Genomic DNA, 22,418 nt, shown 5'->3' on the forward strand with positions numbered 1-22,418 from the left:
AAAAAGAAAAAGAAAAAGAAAAAAGAAAAAAAAAAAAAAAAACGACTGCATGAGAAACTTACATAACCCCCATTCCTTGGGTTCCTCCTGTCTCAATGGCAAGTTTTAAATCTAGCTTCCGAGCTCCATGGTAAACAAAGATATATCCCAGTACACCTGTTTTAATGTGTTTTAGTAACTCATCTTTCCTGTGTTGCTTGTAAGTAAAGTTTCTAGCGGAGCTTTCATATTAGGAATCTGGTGTACCAATGCTCAATCAAATGCGTTGGCGCAACTATCAATGTAGTTGTTGGTTCTTTTCTGCCATCGGCTGCCTTTCCGTCCACCATGTTTGCTATTGAGAGAAGTTAATGCGTATGTATTGAGAAAGGAAGTGTCTCAAGACTAACCGATTGCCTGTATTGTTTTACCAAAGCCCATCTCGTCACATAGGAAGCCGCCCTTGGGGGCCGCAGATGAGTTTTCACGGTCACGCTATGTTAGTTAGTATGTATGTTGAAGTATGATATGACGGAGAAACTACCATGAATCCAACCCCAAGAAGCTTTGATAATGTTAGCTAAGTTAATAACTATTGGACGTCGGGTTTTGGGGTATACCTGATAATGGAATAGACTTGTCATCATGTCACGATGCTTCCAGCCACCTTCATGGTCAGCCCGAGGAGGTATTGTGAACTTTATTATCGAGCCCATAATGGCCTTTTTATGTTGGGACATGCATTGCATGTCAGCATCATCGTCTGTTGGAATACTGGCCATGATTTCTCTCATTGCCTCCTCTTTATTCCCTGACGTAAACTTTGGTATTGCCTTCTTCTTGGTATTCCGCTTTGCATTCTCAATAATATTGGAAGTAAATAAGCTGTCAAAGTTGAGACTCGTAGGCCCTCTGTTTGTAGAATTTTTCTTGAACTTGGTAGACCCATTTGATTTGCGTCCTCGGGTATTATTGCCCTTTGGTCACCATTAGATTTGTCAAAATCATGAAAAGTGCGTTATTATTGATATTAAAATTACCTTCTTAGTCACCTTAGCTTTGTTATTGGTTTTCCTTGCTTGCTTTGGCGCTCCATTTTGACGAGACCGGTTCTTTGGTTTAGTCAACTCTTCCGACTTTTGAGTGTGTTCCCATACAAACACTGGTATACTCTCCTCGTTACTCGGGGAGGTACACCGATGTAATTCTTCCGCAGGAGCTGCATTATCTTCGGGATAAAAGAGGCCAAAATCATTTTCTTTACCAGGTTTCTGGTTCTCGCCTTCTTGGGCCTTCGAAATTCTGACATCCCCGGTCTCATTACCATTGATACAACCATGTTGTGTATTGTGCTCTTGTTCAATTAATGCTTCCCGCAGTTGTGCTCTCGAAATCCGCAAGCATTCTTTTTCTTTTGCCTTCTTGAACCGAATTTGAGCTTCTAGACTGGGGTTCTTTTCTGCTTCAAATGCTGCCTTTGCCTCCTCGAACCTATTTTTTCTTTATTTTCTTGAGCAAATCACAAGATTTGTTAATACGGTAAAACCATGGTTATACTTACTCCGAATATTCGTTTAGTTCGCTACTGTCCAATTCCTTTTCTAGCTCTACCCACATCATGCCGGAAAACTGAGGGGGAGGCATATCGCTAGAGCAATTTTTGGGATCTTCACCTTCTTCCCCTTTTTCTAGATTGCTATATTTTGTAACAGAATCATTAGATGCCCGCGTAAGAGACAAGACTTCCGAGTCCATGATATCCAATGGCTTTGAGATAGGAGATATGTTTCCCATCACTTGATTTCCTCCGGCTGCAAATGAAGCATCGGACTGGAAAAGAGGAGCTAAGGACTCAAAGTCTTCATTAAGGATAATGTCCTCGTTATAGACATTGTTTTCAGGAGTGTTGATATTCATGGCTGGGAAACGTTGAAAGCGGGGAGTTAGGGAGTGACTGGGAGTAGATGTGTAGTTATTCTCTCGGGGAGATAAGGGAGTAGAGGTCAGTTGTGTATAGTGTGAGAAGGCAAAAGTGACTATAAGATAGAGGCAATTTAATCTCCAAGAGATGTATAAAAGGCCCACTAGATGGAAAAATTGGGAGTGGGGAAAGAAATCGAGGTTGATTGATTGAGATGAATAAATGCTCACGTGTTTGAAGAATCAGAAGTGAGGCAAGTTATGAAAGTTGAAAAAAGAGAGAAATTAATCCAGAAATTCCAGTTTGAAAAGTATCTTCGGTGCCAATCTTCACAGTATTAATGTGAGAGATCAGTGAGATAATGGTGAATTGAATCGTAAATAGCCTGACATAAGGCTTCGCGATTAGCGGGATTGGTCGCAGGAAATATGTAATTATATATCTGGAAGAGCCGTTAAAGGCTAAGGTATTGGGTATTCAATATGGCAGTGAGGAAGGTATCAGCGTCCTATAAGCGAGATTGCCAGGTGTTTGTGATGGTTTGATAACAAGTTAAATTAGTTGAATTTTATGTTATCCTTCGGGAGCAGCCATGTGATGATTATGAGGTAAGAAGAAGAAGGAGAAGAAAGAAGAAGAAAATAAGAGAGAGGATGGAAGAACGCCCTTTTATACCTCTGTTTTAGCCATTAGCTAGCCAGGCACTAAATGGTGAGGTACCGCAAATATCGAGTTCTTTCATCGAAAGGGTGGCAGAAAATTCCAGTTGAGACTGGTACCTGTCAAGGGGAACGGATCCATTTGGTTGAAGGTTTAAACGGCGGTATCTAATACCTAATAATATATAGCAGAGGGTATCTGGCAGCTTGCGTTAAGCTAACCATTTGGGATGGATGCAATGAAAAATAGCTCTCTACCTCTAATATAATCTGCAAAATACCATTGTGAAGCGTTGATGTGTTGTGATATCTTGCATCCCCATGAACTAATAACTTTGTGGGTATGTGAAGCAATATACTTGTTCAGGAAGATTTGAACGTGGACTTAAGCTTATTTTACACGTGATCCAGCTGGGAACAACCTTAAAAAGGCTTAACTCGCAATCATATAACTACCAATCAGATATGCAATTTGAGATCAAAGTGGGTCTTTGTGTGTTATCAAGTTCCTGTTCGATGTTAGCGACGAGAAGCCGATTTTATTAACAATCCAAGAAGTCCTGATACCCCAGACCTCAGTTAAGAGCAGATTTTCATTAGGCCTTTATTAAAATCAGATGTTGAACTATCATTTTTTTCACTTCTTTCCATTCGACTCTGAAAAATGTTCCCTATAACTGTGATACATCGTCTTCTAACGAAGGCTATCCGACCATCATTGATACATTTCGGCCGGCTCGCCCAACTAATTATATGAAAGACTTCTCAAGGTGGCTATTAGCGGACGTAATAATATCAGAAATATCAGAATTATAAGAGCTAAACATAAAGCGAAGCCCAACAAGCTCATACCTAGAGTTAACGTATACTGTTTATATGTAATAGTGCATTAGAGCCATTTAATAGCTAATTTGGGCCCTTTCTCTCCTTCTCCCACCTAGGCCCCTAATGTCCCTTCCATAAAACCGATCTAGGCTGTATATCACGTAAGAGTAACGGACCTCTTCGGATTCTTCAGATTGTTTGGCAGTAGTGCTGTGAATTTGAAAACTTAAAGCACTTTAAGATTGTTGTCGTATTTACATAGGTCATGTTAATTAGAAGTTGGTATAGGCCGGGAGTAGTCAGCGAGAATAAAGAGTGAAAAGCTGGATATTCTTTCTAGTTGATCATGAGGGGGACTTTGATGTTCCGAGTCCCACTAACAGTAGTACTGTTATGCGGTTAGGTATCTGGGGTATTAGGGAACTTGGAACAGTGGATATAATCCACTAGTGTATTCGGGCAGAGGAATGGGAATTGTTATCATCGAAAATGCCCTCTCCGTAATTACTCCGATTAGTGTCCGTTGAGCCTCGATATTTTGCTTTTAAGCTCTGCGAAAATGGAGCCTGAGCACAGCACAAGTGCTTAAGGCGAGAGTGAGAGTATAACCGCCATGACTGTCCTGATAATATCGGGGGAAAGAAAATTCGAAATAGCTAATGGTAGCTTGTTTAAGTAGTCGCCTAACAAGAAGATGATGTGATACAAGTACTGAGGGGAAAATGGATGCTGCTCTTAATTGCCCTGTTAGCCAGAGAGCCAGAGCGAGTGCAGCTGATGATTCATAATTTGCCATAACACGACTGTGGCCGGAAAATATGCAGAGTCCCCAGCTGCAGGGTGTTTCTTGCCAGGGCTGGGGATGAAATGATCTCATCGAGCATGAGCAAGGAGGACAGCTAACTATTTTCCAACCAGAAGCTTATCCTGCGCAGCAAAAAAGCACGCGCGCTAAACCACATACGGGCTCGAGCGCCGGCCAAACAACCAATCAGCGCCGCGCAAGTGCTCGCTGACGTTCCGAGACTCGTCCGAAAGCAGCTAGCGTGAGCCATCCAGCCAATCGGTAAGAGCTTACTCACTGAACTAAACCGTATCCGGCTAGCGCTGCGGCTCCGCTGGACAAAGCAGGAAGACGTCCTTTTAAGGTTGTTTCCTCACCGCCTCTTGGCCAGCCCGCGGGTCTTCCAACTTGGCTCAAAGCGTCGAAAGCGTCGCTTCTGCGAACGACACCGGATTTCCGCCCTGTTCCCCTCCATGTCCATCGCACAAAACACTTCTCCTGCTGTCTGACTGATATCAAGAGGGAGACAGGCGTTTCGGGCTCGCTTTTCTGAAGAGCTACTAGGGTACTCGGGGGTCTCTTTCCTCTTGTTTGTTTGCTGAAGGGTGAGGCCACCTGCGTCCAGCCGACGTAACGTCAACCCCAATCCCATCGTTTACCTGCGTCTCGCTTGAGTGACTGGCATTGCCGATACTTCGAACTTGAAGCCATGAATTTTCGTGTGAGGCAGCCTTATAGAACCCTTCTTCGTTTCGTCCTCTTTGCCGCCTACTAGAGGAGGACATAGCCGTCTCGACCCCCGTTGAGAGTCGCTATCAACATATCAACAAACCAGCCTACGAAGATGTTGGGCAGGCTGCTTAATACCGCTGCCGCAACACTAAACCCTGCGTCATATGCCAACCGCAACTCGAACCAGCTCGAGTCTGTGACCGAAGAGGAACACACCTCAGGACTCCTCTTCCCAGACGTGAGCCTTCTTCAGCGATCTAGGACTCATGCTTACCCGTTGCAGACCAGCTCTGTTTCACCTAGCCTATTCTCAGCTGGTAGCTTTGATGATAATGGTGGCTTGGAACTTGATTCTACGAAGGACCTTAGAGTGATTATTGCCCAAAATGCCATAGGGGACCGTGACGATCCGTGCATTCTTCTCGATACTCAGGCACCTCCAAAGACTGAAAAGCCCACACGACCGTCTCTAGACCGTATTTCTCCCGAAAAGCCACGGTCACGACACACCCGCACCTCGACGCTCCCTCGGAATGGTGGGCGGACTTCTCATCATGCACCGCGTGCCTCGGTATCCGAGCTACCTCCACTGTCGAGTTTCTCTAACCAAGATGCCGCGGCTAATAGTGCCTTTTTCCGTGCACGGAATCGGAGGTCCACGTTCTCTAACTCGGCGGGAGATGATGATCAGCAGCATGGGCGTCTATCTGGGGACTCTAATGAACTTGGATTATTGAATTGCATATTTGGAAGCAGCGCCTTTAGCTATCGTGGCCCTTCGACCAAAATGCATATCGTCCCAGCGGACGAGAAGAAACCCGCAGAGGATTCCAACGCTGCTCTTTCTGACCCCTACCGGCGCACCCTTCGTCGTGCGGATACGTTTAGTGGCTCCCCGAGGAGTGCCAGCCAGACTCGTGAACGATTCAGCAGTGATGCCTCTAGATCCTCTTCTGCATCTTTTTCTTCAAGCGTGACAGTATTGGTGACAAGAATGTTCAGTGTCAACTTACCAGAATCGTACGGCATGCCAGCTGACACTTCGATGCCTAACTCAACAACTCCATCGTCGCCTTACACCCCGGAATTCAAATTTTCTCCTCGTGCCAAGTCTAAAAAGATCAAAGAGAAGAAGACTCCAATGTATGCTGTTGCAATAACAGTCCGGCTCCCCATAACAGCAAAGAATAGCGCTCGTCAGCAACGAAATCCTTATCTCCAGGATTCAGCCAAACCTTGCGGTGGAATGTCGGTGTCACTCGACTCTCATCCAAAATGGTCTTTGTTCGACGAGGCATCCGTATCGACTACTGGGTCGAGCATAGATGACAGGATCGATTTACTCGTCGACTATTGGGATGTCATTGCACGAACATTATCACGTCTCGAGAAGCTTGCAAGCAAAGAGATTCTGGAACTTTTAAAACAAACTGTTCAGCAGACAACGAATCTGCCGAAGCCAGCAAAAGGGCCAAATATGCAGAGAACTAACCAAACAATTGTACAACTCATACCTAACTGTCTGGCTCAAAACAAATTACTCCGCGATGAGGCTCTCCATGCGACTTTCAGGGTCTGCATGGCTCTTAGGATACCTCCTGTTGTCTCGGGTCAAAGCCGCTGGGGTGTCTGGAGGGAAGAGGCCCGGTGGATTGCCCGGAGCTTAAGTGAGAAGGAGCACAATTTTTTCTTCTTAGTCCTCATAACCGCCTTTCTCGGTAACCACACAGAATGGCTCAGCCTCCTTGGCCCTGACTGGTATCGACGTCGTCACTTTCTTCAACAACGGGCTCAACAAGACAGTGAATTGAGCATCTGCAATAGAACAGTAATCATTTCAACTGATAAAATGGCTGCAAGGCGCTTGATATTTGTGCTCTCCGCGTTCCTACCACCTCACCAACGTACGGATCCACTGGCCTCACCTTTACGACCAAGCACGTCAACATCCTTCCGCCAAACATCTCAAAGTCCTCCAAATCCAACCATATTTCGACAAGAATCGCTGCGCCGAACTATAAACCGTCGTGCTCGAACACGTCAGTTCCCTCACGAGCGTGGTGGAGGCAAACGATCTGCTAGTGTGTCTTCCAATGAGACGTCTAACATAGTACCTGATGAGCTGGAGTTTAGCAAATCCCCCATAAACCAAGCACGACGTGGCTCTGATGCCCGATCTATGAGAACTTCAAGTTTATCTATCCCACCCGGAGGCGTTGCTGGACCAATGAAAAGTGGCACGGCATCGGCAGCAACAGCTGCACCAGGCACCGCAACTCCAGTCCCACACTTTGCTTCTCAGCCAAGGAAACAATATAGTGCCCGCCATGAATCGCAAGATTGCAAAGGATCTGCTTCTGCAAACTTACTATTAAATTTGCAAAAAAGCGAGATATCGGCCAACGTTGACCAGCATCAGAGTAAATGGGGGAACATTCTTTCTGGATTTTGGAACTCTCGGGACGATGCGCCAGCAAATGGAGGTGCATCCAGACCTCGCAGAGCATCAACACAAGTGATTGAAACTAAACGTCAGCCACCTGCCATGTCAGCCAAAGTAAAAGAAAATGGAAGTGCGACTCTGGACAATGTATCCGCGACAACTAGTGATACGATATCCATACCTACTTCTCTACCAGCGCAAACGGATAGCAAAGAAGATGCCTCTACTCTGGAGAGTCGGCAACCCACATCCCCTGTCAAACTTTGTGTAAAGCCGGTTGAAGGCATTGTTGATGTTGAGGTCCCGTTGCCTGGATTCATGTCTTTGTCATCGTCAAATGATTCCACGTTAACGTCACCCAAAAAGACCCGAACATCAATCACAAGTATTGATTGTGATGGCTCTTTCCACAGTACCAGTCCATGGTCTTATAATAATTACAAAGACTGGGATGGCCCTGGCGTCAACGTCGCCGGTTGGCTCAAATATTATCATGAAGATTTTGCTCTCCAAGCTGTGCACCCATACCCCGACCTTGAATCTGCCATCAAACGCTCCATGTCTGCTGAGCGTACTCCCAACCTTGCGAATTTTGGGCAACCTTCATATTTTGATGGTGGGTCCGAACGATGGGTTGATGTCTGCTCCACCCTTGTAGCAGATACGAGGACATTCACTGTCAAACGAATTCGTTTGCGCCGCAAGATAGCAACTGTTGACGATCGAACCACAGAGTATTCGCATACGCCTTCTCCCCAGTTCTCTTATCAACCGTTCAGCACTCAAGCCGACAGCTCAGATACTACGCCGACATCTACTCTGCGAAAATCTCAACCATGTATCGTGGAGGAAGAATTCATTGAAGAGCCAGTAATGGACCTAGATGCTACTCTCGTTGACGCTGTTGAACGGGTTCTCGCCTGCTCCGGACCTACATCTGCTATCCATTCTCGTGCTCCTTCCCCAAGTCGGCTTCGTAAAGGGCGTATAAGCGTATTGCCTACGGAAGATAGCAGGAGATACAACGATACCAACAGCCGGCCGGATGTTCCTTCTGTTGAGATTCCACGAAATGAATGTCGCCGTATGGTACTTGGTGCGCTGGATGAGGTGGTACGCAGCGTTGCGGCTGAACACCGCCAAGATGAAACAAATGTTGGCCCTGACACACATGCAGGGTTCTCCAAGCATAACCACAAGAAATTAAGTGGTATTACCGATAACACTCTAAGAGAAGGTATACGCAAGTGGCTTCAGGATATTGATGAGACTTGCTGAGCTGTCACCATCGAATACCCTGTCTCTGCAGCGGTCATCATCTCGAGGAGCTTTGCTTTCCTCTTGCCATCGAATTTGTGTGTTCTCGCGTTCCCGAACGTGATGCTTTCATATGTTGTTTTTCTTTTTCTTTCCATTTTTTTTTTCTTTACCTTTTCCTTTTTTTTTTTTCCCTGACTTTTCTCCTTCTACATGCATTGCATTTTCAATCTGGGGTTTACAGCTTCTGCTTTTTTATTTTTGTTATTTCTTTCTGTTGATAGCTTTTCGCTCCAACCCTTGATACCCTGGGATCTGCATATGCGTCTTTTTAATCTCTCTTTTACCGGGTTGCTGGTTGCTATCTCGGGATTATACCCTACTCTGGCCATTCCGTTATTCTTTAATCGTTTTCCCGTGCTTAATCGTGCTTTGAACGGCTATTCAAAGTCTACATCACCGCATGCGCAGATATGCCTCTGGCGTTGGGGACTTTATCCTTTAACTATTCTCAACATCAGCTCTGTAAGCGAGGAATATTGCTCAAGAGAGGGCTGTTTGATGCATCTTAAATGGTTTGCTTTGCTTATTTATTCAGCGTCGTTTTTATACTCTCGTTTCATATTATGCCCATGTCTCCATTGTTAGTATTAACTAATGGAGTCTTTAGAGCCCAGCTTCACTCTACGACAAGCAATTTACCTTGCATCAACTACTGCTGGTATTTTCCTGGTTATAGTATCAGCTGTTAGTTATTTCAAGGCTATTCCCATCCAGTTTCACCAAGGCATCATTAGATATTCCCAGAGTCCTTCCCTCAACCTGTTTGTTGATTGTTAGTCCTAACTGTTCATCCAGAATTTTAGCATTTTATAGGAAATATTGACTCAATGAAAGTGGAAGTGTATTTCCATAGATTCTAAATTACTGCAGCATACTGTAGCTATTGTTGGTTTGTGTAAAATTCACTTCATGATGATACTTGTGAAGTTCTGAAGGAATAAGAAATGGGTATAATACATGAAGCGGAAGAAAACCATGGGCGGGGATAGTGCATACATATACGGTTTCATATACGGAGTAAACGTATGACAAATAATGTGTTGTGAGATGGCCAGCACTAGGATAGCATGTAACATAGCCACAAGGCGAATACACAGGATATACCATGTTATAGTTGAGTTGTTCCTGGAGAATCATGCGCTGGGCCATACCGGGGCGTATGCTGTACTACAACGGAATCTATGGATGCTGATCGCTGAGGCATTTTTCCTGCAGAGCTGGAGGTTGAATGGCGTACTACACTGTCGGGTAGCACCAAGGACGGAATCAGCGAGTCCGAAGTCATCGTATTTGTTGGGCTGGCCTTTGTAGAGACCGGTTGTACATGGGCAGCAGCAGTAGCAAAGAATGCATCAAGCTTCTCCTTATCATTACAAAATGCTTGTAATTTGTCCTTTAGGTCTGCTGCTGTCTGGTACACGTTAATCGATTCTGGTTGTTGCTGTGTCTGTGGTGAGACGGAGGGCGAGAAGCCGTTAAGTCCGGAACTGCGTACGACTGGAGAGAGGTGAGGCGAGCCACGGTCATAAAGCGCGGAATCAACTATCGTAGATGCACGAGGTCGGAAATATTCGCCTCTCTCGAATTTATTGGATTCTTTAATCATGACTGAAGGGTGATATGTGTTGAACAATCTGTTGGTTAAGAGGAGGAAATTCCCTTCATCAGTGATCTGAGCAAGAATTGCGCCCGACCTATGGACATATTGAGGGAATCGATAATCTGGCTTGCCCCATGAGTAAGATACCTCAACATCGGTTGGAAATGCGCTGAAAGGTTCGAAATCAAGAATGAAATCGAACTTTTTGAGGATGGCTTTATGATAAAAGTGGCGATCCGGGGTGGACTGGGACGTAAAAGAAGTGGAGGTAAAGAGGTTTCCGGATGGAGGGTCTGGTGGTTGATGTTTCAGCTTGATTGGGAACGGACGCCTAAAGACCTGTGATTCAACAATTGACGAGGCCTCGGAAAGTGGTAGTTCAACCAACTTTAGTCCGTATTTCTCTGCTAATCCGGCCCAAGATACAACAGCGTCTTCAACTAGCTTGGGGGTTGCGTTCATCCAGCTTAGTTCAATATGGAAGCAGTTTTCGGGGTTATGGATCCTGTCATAGTGAAGGTCGATTATTTCGGGTCGATCTGACCGTTTACGAGGATCTAAGTCGTATTTCATGCTCTTTGCCAGCCATATAGCGACCTTGCCCCGGCCGGACGACCTTGGTGGTGGGGGAAGAGGTTCATTTCTACCACCACCGTCATCAGAGCTCTTTTCAGACCTTGAACGGAAGCTAGAAGGCGAATCCCTAACCCCATCTTTCTCCATTGGCGTGCCAGGGGTTGATTTGTCTCCTTTAAGGCTCTGAAACCAGCCGCCTTTAGACTCCGGCCTAGATATTCGATACTCGTCCGTTATTTGATAGAAATAATTGCCATCTCTGAAATTGTGCCTTCGCTGTACGTGATGGAAGAGGCCATGCTTCATGAGTTCATTCCCAAACTGAACTGCTTCATCACGTGTGTCAATATCGCTGAAATTCTTTATCAGCCAAGTAGTCAATTCCATTCCAACAAAACAATTGTAATGGAGACGCCAATGCCATCTCCTATCCATCATTCGTACTCCTTTCTCGGACTGCATTGCTTGGGCAATTGAGGATAAGGATACGGACGATTTTTGGAGCAATTCTGACTCTGGTAGAAGCTGCGCGGGTGGGTTATCAAGTCCAGGATCTTCAAGCAAAAGCCTATCAAGCTCTGTTGCAACAACCACAGAAGGATCGCAAGTTTGATACAAAATATTCAATGGATTTTGATCTTTCTTTTTGGAACTAGTGGATTGGAACTTCTTTTCCTCTGGTGGGGTATATTTGTATCGTTGCCAAACTTGGGTTAATTGGTAGATACCCATCAAGTGCCGTTCTTCTTCATTATCTTCATTCAAGGAAGAATTACTGCGCCGGGAATGCGTTGACATGTGAGTTGGGATTAGAACGAAACGTGTACGCCAGTGTTTAAGTTGGCGTAAAGAGTCAGCTAAGTGATCTCGATGGCCCGCAAGGAATGAATCTGCAAAATTCCAATTATATTCGAGTTGGGACAGCGCCAAGCGGATGCAACTTTTTCGATACTGTGTTCCCTGAATTGTCTTGACTGCAGGTCGATAGGCAACTTCTAGCTCCTTAGCATCCTGTAAATAGCCGTTGAGAGGCTTACGTGTGAATTGAGTCACTTCAATTTCACCTCCGCCAACGCATACCAAGCGGTGAATGATCCCTCCCATTGACATGTAGATGGTCACATTATCTTTCGACAAGGCACTAAGATCGAAAATAGTGTCTCCAAACGTGAGGTCGTCTCGCTGATTTCGGAGGACTAGTTGAAATCCATGGGATAACCGTAGGGAAATCATTTCTCGTAGTAACGCATCCCGGGTTTTGGGACTTTCAGACACATCCGAGTCTTCATCTTGATAAACAGTATAAGGCTTTTGCAAGTAATTCGTTTCTAATTCCTCTTCTGTTGGGAAATCTTCGGTGGTCAAAGGTAGAGCAGCCGGGGATTTCAGGCTCTTCCAGTTCACCGAGGAGGTAGTCGGCTTGCGGGGGTAAACGTGATGCCAGCGTCCAAACCAGCTCTCTCTTGTAGGAAGGTGTTTAGGGGGGTTCCATGGCTTAACATGTTTTATCCAGGGACTTAATGCTTTTTCAGGAGAGGGGAAGGCGGGTCCAGCTCCGGATATACTGTTGTTCGCCATGTCTAGCCTGCGGCCAGTGCGTTTTAAGCCAGCGGCATGGCTTTCATATAAACTTCCCGGTTCATGCCTCAATTCTGGTACATGGGCAGTAAATGAACCGTCCAGAGATGCCGCAGCTACGCTGGGCTCTTCAGGATTATGGCTGACTGCCGTTCTAATCGATATAGGCCGCGAAGGAAGCAGCTCTGAACGGCTACCTTCGTCTCCATGCTGTGCCTGTGGTTCCGCGATAGCTGGGGTGAGAGAGCTGGGTGACTGAGGATGGTCTTCTGGCTTGGGATCGTATATATTTTCATCAGGGGTTTTTCCACTTGCTGTTGGTAAAGCTTTTGCATACTCGGCTTTCACTTGGGTGCTTGCAGTAGCAGTTGGAGGTGCGCGACCAAAACCTAGCAATGCAAAGCTAATCGATCGGGTACTACGTGAAGTCGATGGTTTCGAGGTATCCTTAAGATTAGACTTATTATTGGACTTTGATGCTGTGGGAAGCGTGGGTAACCCTTTTGCCAAATTTGTACCCGAGACGGTAGATATTGGAGATATGGCAGCAGGGCGGGCAGGGACTAGCGTAGTTGAGCTTTTTTGACGAACAGGAGTCCGAGGTTGTTGTTGATGGGCTCGCCTAGAGGAGAGAGAGAGGTTTGAAAGGCTAGGTGATTTCGGTTTATGATGCCGTTTAGATGGTCGTTTCTTAGATCGTACATGGAATGCCAACTCGTCATACGAATCCATCCATTCAGATATATTTGTCCGTTTCTTTTCCTGAGAGGACATAATTAACTTCTTAGAGTCTTTAAAACTGTACATGAAGGATCCGGGTTGTCCTCTATCACGGGTTTGAGGTTTGTGCGACGAAGTATGTGAGGCCAGATTGGAGGAAGAGTTCAGGGTGCCGAGTTCAGAGCTGCGTGGGCGCACGGCTGTTTCGTCTATGACTGAATGCCCAACATGGAGGTTTGGTATAGAAATGTTCGACTGTTCGCTTTCCATTACCCCCATCATCTGTATCTCGTACATTCGCACTTTGGGCTGGAATAACTTCGGCTGGGGCGCAACTGTGCCGAAAGCTGGAGGCGTGACGTTGTTTTTTTTCCATTTTTTGTCTTGATAATTGTGAGCACCCCAGAAGGAGATGTCAATCCAATATGGAATACCATATCCCCATTCTTCAGGGTTAAGACTTGTCTTTACAGCAGAACTTGACTGGGTTGCCCGTGAGAGCGTGTCGGAAAGATGGGTAGGTTTTGGGGTAGGAGGCCAGGCCGCAATTGTAGTCTTAGTGGACGTTGGCGATGCAACCTCAGAAGGCCCAACAATGGAGGCTGTGTCACTATTTATGGTGGAAACTGACGAGTGGGAAGAGCGTCTTTTAGGTATCTTATACTTGAATAGAGGTACCGAATGTAACGGCATAGGACTCAGACATATGAGATCAATGCCAATTGAACGGCTTCCCAGGACATCCGAAGTCAAGGCAAGAGTATCAAATCCCACTTCAAAGGTGCCAGATCCAGGAGTAATCATAACAATTGACGTTCCCGTCCTAACGAGGTCACGGCCTACATATTCAAAATCAAGGTAGGATGAAGCAATATTAATAGCTTCTAAGATATTGCCCTTTATTGCTGATGTGAGGTGGCCTGCAATTGTAGGCGAGGTACCGGCAGTAGCAATTGGTGGAGAGCCCTCAAGTTCGGAAACCTCGTCCCCTGATGTTTGAGGTGACGGAATCAAGATATCACGAAGGAAAGTTCTAAATTCCCTCTTTAGTTCATCCAAGATAGCTGTCCACCTGCCACTAGGCATATCGTTTACAACAACTCGATAGAAATCCTGTACACTAGCTCCAGCCTCACCCGTTGTATTTGGGTTAAGAGAGCTGCTGCTGAGATTCATCGGTATAAACTCATCAGAAGCAGGAATGTTATGGTCATACTGAACTCTGGTAAACATGACGATGGTAACCAGATGATGCGCATCGATAGTAGCCCAACGTTTGAAAAGTTCAGGTAGTAGACCGTCGACAACCCGACTAAACAGGATATCACCAGTACCTTCAGTGTTGAAGTCCCACATTTCCTTGGACATCTGTATGAATAGGACATATCTAGCCGATTCGCTCCTAAATATCGGGATGGTGCGAGGGGTAAAGTACCCCGCCATCACTTTTCGACCATCCTGAAAGATAGACTTGACTGTTGCTTTTACCGTGTTCATGAAAACAATCTTCTGTCCCTTGTAGAGAGGCCGGTCCAGTAACTCAGACATGGCCATCCTCCACATATCCGCGCGTAGTAGGAACTGATCGCGAAACACTAGCTCCACATGTGTAGCTGAGCATTGCGACCGTGGCTTCACAGTCAATAGAACCCGGGATCGTTTCTTGAATCCAAACCGGTTGGCAACCTGATTTGAGACTGATATCTGAAGGTTGGGATGTCTGTTTAAGATTTCTGGTTGCATATGCTTCACAATAAACAGGAAATTGCCCACGGCATGAGATGAGTTTGGCAATGCACCATCTCCACGGCATGAATCCCTATGACTAGGCAGAGGGCTATAACGGCCACCGGTACCGGTACCTCCCCCACTCTGACCCCGAGTTGGGTTGGCTCCGGGCTCCTCTTGCTGAGAATTGGTAATATTGGTAGACTCTCCCTCCAGCTGGGAGTCCGAGGGGGGTTCCCCATAAAGCGCAGACAGCTCGATGAGATCTCCTACTTTGACAGCCCAGTCTCCGAGGGCCTGTCGATTGAATAAAACGTCTTCCCGGGAGAAGTTTTCATCATGAACAGAGAGGAGACAAGCTCTGTAACTGGAACTTGCGGCTGAGCTCTGGGAGGGAGCGGTACTGGCAGACTTGGGTCGCGGCTCATGAGTCGACCCTGACGCCGACCGGATCGACCCAGTCTCAACGTTGCCTTGCTTCAGGTCTCTTGAATGCATGCCTTTGGACAGTTCGGATAGCACCATGGCTTCTCAAGTGTCAACCCATCCTCTAGTTGTGGCTGTGTGGTGGTATATCAGACTGGTATCCGTCAGGTCTAAGATCTTGTTATTATCGACGCTCTATCTCAGCCAGCATGGACAGAGCATCCGAAGGGCAATAGAATATCCCGTTGTCCATCTCCCATCCCTCGTTCTTTAAAATGTATCTCTCCCTTGGTCGCGGCGATGAAGTTGTGGTTTCGACAAGGGCGAAAAAAAGCCATATCACGTGACATCGCCGAAGAAGCCGAGACGATGAAACAAGAACCTGGAAAAACGCAGAAGAAAAGAAGCAAAAAAAGTCGAAAGGACGAGCAGAAGGAAAAGGGAGAGTATTCAGCCTGAGCGGGGAACGGCCTCTGTCGGGCATGGTATTCTAGGGCGAACGCTGCTGCTGTTGGCGCTGCCCCTTTCTCCATATCTATACTCCGTACATATCACACTGCGCTAGAGTGTTTGGGAGGCAACCCCCGAGTTCTCCACCCCCGTCTTACATATAATTTTATCAACACCTCGATCAGCGACAGGGACGAAAAGACGGCAGAAGAAGGCGACAAAAACCCCCATCATCTCTCACTTCTCCCTCCTCTCCAGCATGCTGTAGAAAGACATCAGCTATTCCCTTCCGTTCGTTTGCTCTCTGTCAGCTCCTCCCCGTCAAACCTCCCGCGCCGTTCTGCCCCGGACCACCAACACTAAGTCGTCACTTTTTCGCCTCCTGAGTCCTTGACCCCGTCTCTCTGCTGCATTACGTACCGGGACACTCTGGAATTCAAGTGTACTACTCCGTGACCTGGAGTGATCGAGGAGGATGGCATTTGTGAACGAGGCAGAGAAGGGAACGAGAGCCGACAGTGCACTGAATGAATCGAGCGTTCCCACCACGCGACCAGAAGCGGACGATTTTGCCCATGGAACCAGCATCCAGACCTCAGCTGTCGCTTCGCAAGAGAATATGCGTATGCCCGAGGGCGAGCAGGGACAGGCTGTCCAGGGTACTGTTGTGGACGCGAAGGAGGCAGAGCCGCAGCCATCACCCCAACAGTTAAGCCCTGGGCATGAACAACAAAATCAGCAGCCAGATTCGAAACCGGAGGCTGGTGGGCCTACATCGATATCACCAGAGGAGGCTGGCCAGTCGAGCATCGGGGCGTCCGTAGAGGGCCAGCCTTCAGTATCTTTATCCCAATCTACGTCTTCAAACGATGGACCTACTTTACTCCTCAATATCCTGCTTACCTCCGGCGGTAAGCATCCTTTTAAACTGGATGGCAAATATCTACGGAAACGAGAGGTTAATGTTGCTGATAACGACCCGTTCTCCATGTCTGTATATACATTAAAAGAATTAATATGGAGGGAATGGAGGTCAGGTATGTATCAAACACCTTTTTCGCCTATTTCTATTTTTTTGTTTTAACTTATTTTATACCCTCTTCTATACAAATGTTCGGTTGCTGATGTTTCATATCATCCATAGACTGGGAACCTCGTCCATCCTCTCCGGCAGCTATCCGGCTTATATCATTTGGAAAGCTGTTGGATGACAAGTCGCCACTCTCTGGTACGCCTTCTCCGAGTTGAATCCTCTATATCTACGTCCTGGGAATATCAGGAATTCTAACTTTGTATACAGAATGCAGATTCAACCGAGAAGGCCCAAATGTGGTCCATATGACCATCAAGCCACAAGAGATTGTTGACGAAGAAGATGCAAAAGCCGCCAAAAGCACCCAGAGCCGGGAGCATGAAGAGGGAGAAAGAAGCCCCGGCTGCCGCTGTGCTATATTATAATTGGCTCTTACTCTTTTATTTTATAAAAGCTCTCATTTCCCACATATCTAACCTGAGGCCGAGTGATTTTGGGGGAGATGTTTCCGTCTTAATGCCATAACTGCGCAGGCACCGCATACACTCCTTTTCCTCATGCTCTTACACCCCTACACTCGTCTTAACCCGGAGTTCTTTCGACCTACCGCCAATACTGACTTTGTCCTTCTCGCCCGTTTCCGCTATTTGTCTCTTCTGTTTTTTTTTGGTGGTGCAACCTGGAGTTTGTATAAGTCGTCATACACTTGCTCTGCCTTACTTTTCTTTCTATCTGCCATTTTCCTTCCGGTTTCCTCAACTCTTCTAACCAGTTTGAAATACTCCTTTTTTTTTTTTTCCATTTTTGCTTTGTGCCTTGATTTCCCTTCCAGTTCCCTGCTTGATGATATATGTACAGCGAATTGATGGTCGGAATAGGCGATTGAATCGGAGGTCTGTATTTGTCCCCTTCACTGCTTGCATTTAATTCGATTTGATACACTGTTACTTGTCACTCCCTTATCCGGCCCTACTCAATGCCCTATGTAACAACTTATCCCTTGCCTGCCTGTTAATCTCGCCAAGTCGCCACTTTTAACGCTCCTTCATGCGCCTGCATAATACCATGATTCGAAAAGCAACGAATAGAGGTAGGATATGCTTATGACGCAATACCACGTTTGCCCGCTTTGATTTTAGGTGAAGTTCTATATGGATGTTGCCGAACCTTGTACAGCCTACGCTCTTCTACTTCGCTGAGTTGGTTTCATACTGTTTTCATTCATTAGGCTATAGAGACGTCCTTGCAATGTGGATGGAATAAACAAGTTTCCCGTAAATACTTCGCCTGACTTTAACATAGCGTCCAGACTGGAGTTAGAATACGGATTTGTATTGTCTTGAATACTCAAATTGTATTCATCTCGCAAATCGATGGACATGATATTGAAAAACAAATCCACTTCTCTATGATAAACGAAGGCATTAGTTCATCTTCAACCTATGCTCCAGCTCGTCATGGAAGCTAGGAGGCTCGCGAAGCTCATCTCCTAAAAACGGACATTAGCGGCTCTTCTTTGAGAGTTGTCACATAGCATTTCATCCTTGATATACGTACCAGGATACACGTCTTCCCAAGTAACTTCCGTCTCCCGTCCTCCTAGGGCCAAAATATCCTCATGTATACTTCCATGCATATTCCCACCTAGGACTGCTGGCTTCCACTGACTATCACGAACAATCTTCATCTCCATACCTCGTCGTACTGGCTCCGCCATGCCATGAATCCGCCGAATAGACTCCATTTTCATAGCATCTTGTGTTTGGCGCCAATTCAACAACCGGGCTTCAAGGGGGTGTGTTGAGTTGGTTTTCTGCAGGCCGGGCGTCTCTGGGGCTGCCGTGAGCGAGGAGCGGAGAGTATCTGGAAGACCTGGGGCAGATGGAGCGCCATTGCGGAGGTGAGGTTGTGGGGTCTTCTTGGAGGTATTGGAGGTTTCTGAGGAGTAGTTGGTTTGAGGAGTGATGCGAAGAGACTGCCCAAAGCGTTAGTAACAGTAAAATTTCTTCTATGGCACCTCCGATGCTCTGTAAGGTGCTTGTCGAAAACTGCGTCTATGAGAGTACTTTACCATGGCTCGCAGTGTTATGGAAACCACTTCCAAGGATTCCCGTGAAAACCGTCTGTACGGAAATATAACTAGCTGCTCCTCAGATGCAGGAGAAGAAGTGTAGGCTCAGAGAATGCAGTGCGGAGGAGTCGTTGATATAGTTGATGTAGGTGAGAAGCAAGCAAGCTCCGCCAGGCACGAGTCAATAACGTAAAGCTTATCCGGCGACCCGCAGAGACCAACTTGGCACTTCGTCCCATATGCGTCACGTGATTGAGTATAAAAAAATAGAGATTCTACGAAAAGAATACCAGCAAGAACTTCCAGTTTACTCGCAACCGGAGAAAAAGAAGCAGACAGATGACAATGGCACTATCTCCCTCACTTCTCACGATGCGGTTCTTCCGCCATATAATTCAGCGGCAATTCCCTTCGACCACGCCAAAGCCGCACTGCACCCTTTCCGCGCTGTCTTCTCAATGCCTCCTCCGATCCTCTGCTCTGAATGCGTTCCATAAGAGCTTCTCCACCACTTCACAGCTACAAGCTACGCTGAATCAAGTACGACGTGGCTGCCGATCTGGCCAAAAAGCACGAAAGAAGCGATCTCCGGCTCTTGTAAACCGGCCACAGCTGAAAGGAGTGTGCTTGAAAACACAAGTTGAAAAACCAAAGAAGCCCAATTCCGGAGAAAGAAAGACTGCGAGGGTTAAGCTTACCAGTGGGAAGGTTATTACGGCTTATATTCCTGGTGAAGGTAGGACCTTCGGAGCCAAACTCGTTTGTGATGAACTGATGGTTTAATACTTCGGACGTTTCTAGGTCACAACATCCAACAACACAGCGTGGTTTTGGTGCGAGGAGGACGACTTCAGGATTGTCCTGGTGTGAAATATCGTCTTGTTCGTGGAGCAATGGATTTAGTAAGTTTCCGCTTGTAGGGTGTTTGCCGGAAGATATGAGATTGGCGCTAACTATTGCTATAGAATGGTGTTGGAAACCGACTGACCAGTCGGTCGAAGTATGGAACGAAGAAGCCAAAAGCCTCCACATAATCTGGAATGTAGAACAGCAGAAGGCTAAGATGTGGACAGTTTTTACTATTATTAATTGACGAGGAGTAAGTCGAGATTGGGGCTGTATAAATACCATATGGGTCATTTCTTACAACTATTACTACGCAACTATCTTCTATTCCACACGGTGCACTGTTATAAATATTGTATATTATCATCAAGCAGGTGACACGCTGAGAAAATGGTTTTAAGGAGTTTCTTTAATACACAGGGTGAAATACAAGCCAATACCATCAAAATCTCAAATAATGCAATCGTGGAAACAGGAGCCTAGCAAATCACAACCAAGGCCTATATACAGATAGCAAGAATAGGAACGTATCCCGAAAGTGTTTGGTAAAATGGTCATGATAATAGGGTGGGAAGAACAAAGCTCATGACGCTGAGATGTGCCCCCCCTTTTTTTCCGCTCTTTTTTCCTCTTTGGCATAAAACGTGCTGTGTAACTCTAAAGTAGCCATTTTTGTCCTCAGAGTAAGGGAAGCCTAGGCATTTGGAAGCGTGATATCGTATAAAAGGAAATAGGTGATGAGATGGAGAAATATGGTTGAGTAATGAGCCAACTCGGTCATCAGAAGTGAGCAATTTGCGACAAGGGTTATAGACGAGCGGTTTAATGACTTTCGGCTTCCCAACCGGCTGGTTTACTCATCTTGTTTATGTCAAAGAAACGAGATGTACCTTTTCACGTTAGATATTTATTGAGATATGGAGTGAAAGGGTGATGAGAACAAAACAGAAAACTCACATGAATACGATTTCCAGTCAAAGTTGTCACCTGGGTTGCAATGACATTTCAAATCTAGTCTTGTCTGTTCTCCGGTAGGGCAGTGGACGAATGGAACATGCCTGTATGCAATTTCATTGAAGAAGTGTACCTCATCCTTGTTTAGCATCAGGGAGACCGCAATGCTATGAACAGGGGCATCGCCCCATCTTTCATAGAAAAAGCCACCATACTGATCCAGGAGGTTGAAGAAGTCAAGGTATTTTTGAGAACGGAAGAAGTTCAAATCACCGACTTCAAAGTTAGACCACTTCAGACATAATAGATTAGCATGGAGCTGCTAAGTTACAACATTTCTTCAGGTGCCTGTAACTTACGAAATGGCAATTGTTATATGTTTTACCACCGTCAGCGCTAATGAACTCGAGGTTATTATCTTTTGCAATATGCTCTGGGTACTGTTCGATGAATTTCCTGGTACTCTTCCATAGAGTCTCAATGGTGCCGGGGTACTCGGGCAGACTGATAACGAAGCTGTACTTCTTGTTGTTGTCTTTCATGAACTTGAATGGGTCAATGTGGATGTCACAGAAGTATTCGATACTGGGTTCCACACGCCAGTAGTAGTCATATTGCATCATGAGTTCATGACGGAAGAAGAATCCGGATTCATAGCGACACATGTGTCTGTAGCTCTCAGAATCTCCGTAAATGATATCTTTCTCTTTCATGATCTTTCTCGTTTCCGCAGCTTTTTTCTGATCAATCCAGCTAGGGTATGACCAATGCTCCTTTGGAATAAGTCCGTAGTGAGTTTTTCCAGAGACCAACCTGCTAGTAAACTTCTTAAATTCATCTGAAAATTCTGCATCGTTCAAGAACACCCAGTCGTAGTGATAGTCCTTGTTGAAGCGATCTTCTACCTGGCGAATGGATTTTGCAATTTCCCATAGATCAGAGTTTCGTGCCAGTGTGACGAACGTGGCATTCACCTTTTGGTAACCCGGAGCAGGAGCATTCCCAGTGGGTGGATTGGGAGTAACTGGGTTGGGGGTATCTTGTTTCGGGGGTTGTTGCGTGGGAGGCTGCTGGGGTGTGGATGGAGGAGTAGCGGGAGGAGCAGGCGCTTTATCCTCGCCAGCCGGAGACGAGACGGGCTGTTGACCACCAGACTTTGGATAAGATAGACCAAGATCACTTGCCTTGGGGATTGGCAGCGAGGAGGAAGTGATAAAATGTATGATACCAAGGCCCTATTTCACCGCCGTCAGAATCATCGACTAGCTTATGGCCTTGGTGTAGGAAAGCAAACCACGAGACTGACGTACCAGAATTGCAAAGAGGATGTACCGCAGGTACTTGCCCTGGGTTGCGTTCATCTTGACGACCGCAGGATATTTAACAGCGACGGAATGGCCTCTTCTGTCTCCTCTGCTGTGTATTATTTATAGGCAGACGAGTTCTTCGTACTACGAGCGGCGCTGAAGTACTGCGTGCCCCGGATCAAACGAGACGCATACAAAGAAGTGAAGTCGGCCAGCGAGAGAAAGCAAGGTGATGAGCAAAGCAGAGGCGGTGCAGAATTGAGAGAAGTGTTCATTCACATCGCTCGCGCTCCCTTCCGCAAGGTAAAAAAAGGCTGGCTTTTTTGTGGCTAAAATGAGAGCCGCGTGGAGAGTCGCAGGGTCGAGCTGGTCTAACCAAGATGCAAATCTTTGGGCGTTTCAAGCTAGAAAAAGAAACGGCGAGGCTTAGTCATCGGCCCCCCTTTTTGTAAGGTAAATGGTAATT

General features: G+C 46.2%; 8 protein-coding genes across 8 annotated transcripts; 4 read left to right on the plus strand and 4 right to left on the minus strand.

Moving 5' to 3' along the window:
* Nucleotides 1–599: 599 nt before the first annotated feature.
* On the minus strand, nucleotides 600–1,896 carry TRV_02526 (uncharacterized protein; the record flags this gene model as incomplete). Its single annotated transcript, XM_003023284.1, has 3 exons — nucleotides 600–956; nucleotides 1,020–1,470; nucleotides 1,541–1,896. Coding segments are annotated over 3 exons (1,164 nt in total), but the record flags the coding sequence as incomplete, so codon positions are not given.
* A 3,116-nt stretch (nucleotides 1,897–5,012) lies between these two features.
* On the plus strand, nucleotides 5,013–8,621 carry TRV_02527 (uncharacterized protein; the record flags this gene model as incomplete). The annotated part of the gene is made up of 1 exon (XM_003023285.1): nucleotides 5,013–8,621. One exon carries the CDS (start codon nucleotides 5,013–5,015, stop codon nucleotides 8,619–8,621), a length of 3,609 nt encoding a protein of 1,202 aa, XP_003023331.1.
* Nucleotides 8,622–9,771: 1,150 nt separating this feature from the next.
* TRV_02528 (Dishevelled, Egl-10, and Pleckstrin domain protein) lies at nucleotides 9,772–15,390 on the minus strand (the record flags this gene model as incomplete). Its single annotated transcript, XM_003023286.1, has 1 exon — nucleotides 9,772–15,390. The coding sequence occupies one exon, from the start codon at nucleotides 15,388–15,390 to the stop codon at nucleotides 9,772–9,774; it is 5,619 nt and encodes a 1,872-aa protein (XP_003023332.1).
* Nucleotides 15,391–15,591: 201 nt separating this feature from the next.
* TRV_02529 (uncharacterized protein) lies at nucleotides 15,592–16,104 on the plus strand (the record flags this gene model as incomplete). Its single annotated transcript, XM_003023287.1, has 2 exons — nucleotides 15,592–15,737; nucleotides 15,786–16,104. The coding sequence occupies 2 exons, from the start codon at nucleotides 15,592–15,594 to the stop codon at nucleotides 16,102–16,104; spliced, it is 465 nt and encodes a 154-aa protein (XP_003023333.1).
* Nucleotides 16,105–16,216: 112 nt separating this feature from the next.
* TRV_02530 (uncharacterized protein) lies at nucleotides 16,217–17,199 on the plus strand (the record flags this gene model as incomplete). The annotated part of the gene is made up of 3 exons (XM_003023288.1): nucleotides 16,217–16,778; nucleotides 16,886–16,969; nucleotides 17,042–17,199. The coding sequence occupies 3 exons, from the start codon at nucleotides 16,217–16,219 to the stop codon at nucleotides 17,197–17,199; spliced, it is 804 nt and encodes a 267-aa protein (XP_003023334.1).
* A 999-nt stretch (nucleotides 17,200–18,198) lies between these two features.
* On the minus strand, nucleotides 18,199–18,848 carry TRV_02531 (uncharacterized protein; the record flags this gene model as incomplete). The annotated part of the gene is made up of 3 exons (XM_003023289.1): nucleotides 18,199–18,263; nucleotides 18,332–18,749; nucleotides 18,846–18,848. The coding sequence occupies 3 exons, from the start codon at nucleotides 18,846–18,848 to the stop codon at nucleotides 18,199–18,201; spliced, it is 486 nt and encodes a 161-aa protein (XP_003023335.1).
* Nucleotides 18,849–18,957: 109 nt separating this feature from the next.
* On the plus strand, nucleotides 18,958–19,628 carry TRV_02532 (37S ribosomal protein S12; the record flags this gene model as incomplete). The annotated part of the gene is made up of 2 exons (XM_003023290.1): nucleotides 18,958–18,990; nucleotides 19,116–19,628. 2 exons carry the CDS (start codon nucleotides 18,958–18,960, stop codon nucleotides 19,626–19,628), a joined length of 546 nt encoding a protein of 181 aa, XP_003023336.1.
* Nucleotides 19,629–20,598: 970 nt separating this feature from the next.
* On the minus strand, nucleotides 20,599–21,880 carry TRV_02533 (uncharacterized protein; the record flags this gene model as incomplete). The annotated part of the gene is made up of 2 exons (XM_003023291.1): nucleotides 20,599–20,964; nucleotides 21,005–21,880. Coding segments are annotated over 2 exons (1,242 nt in total), but the record flags the coding sequence as incomplete, so codon positions are not given.
* Between the last annotated feature and the right edge of the window lie 538 nt (nucleotides 21,881–22,418).

Source organism: Trichophyton verrucosum (assembly GCF_000151505.1).
Source record: "Trichophyton verrucosum HKI 0517 chromosome Unknown contig00218_1.f1.exp, whole genome shotgun sequence".
NCBI lineage: Eukaryota > Fungi > Ascomycota > Eurotiomycetes > Onygenales > Arthrodermataceae > Trichophyton > Trichophyton verrucosum.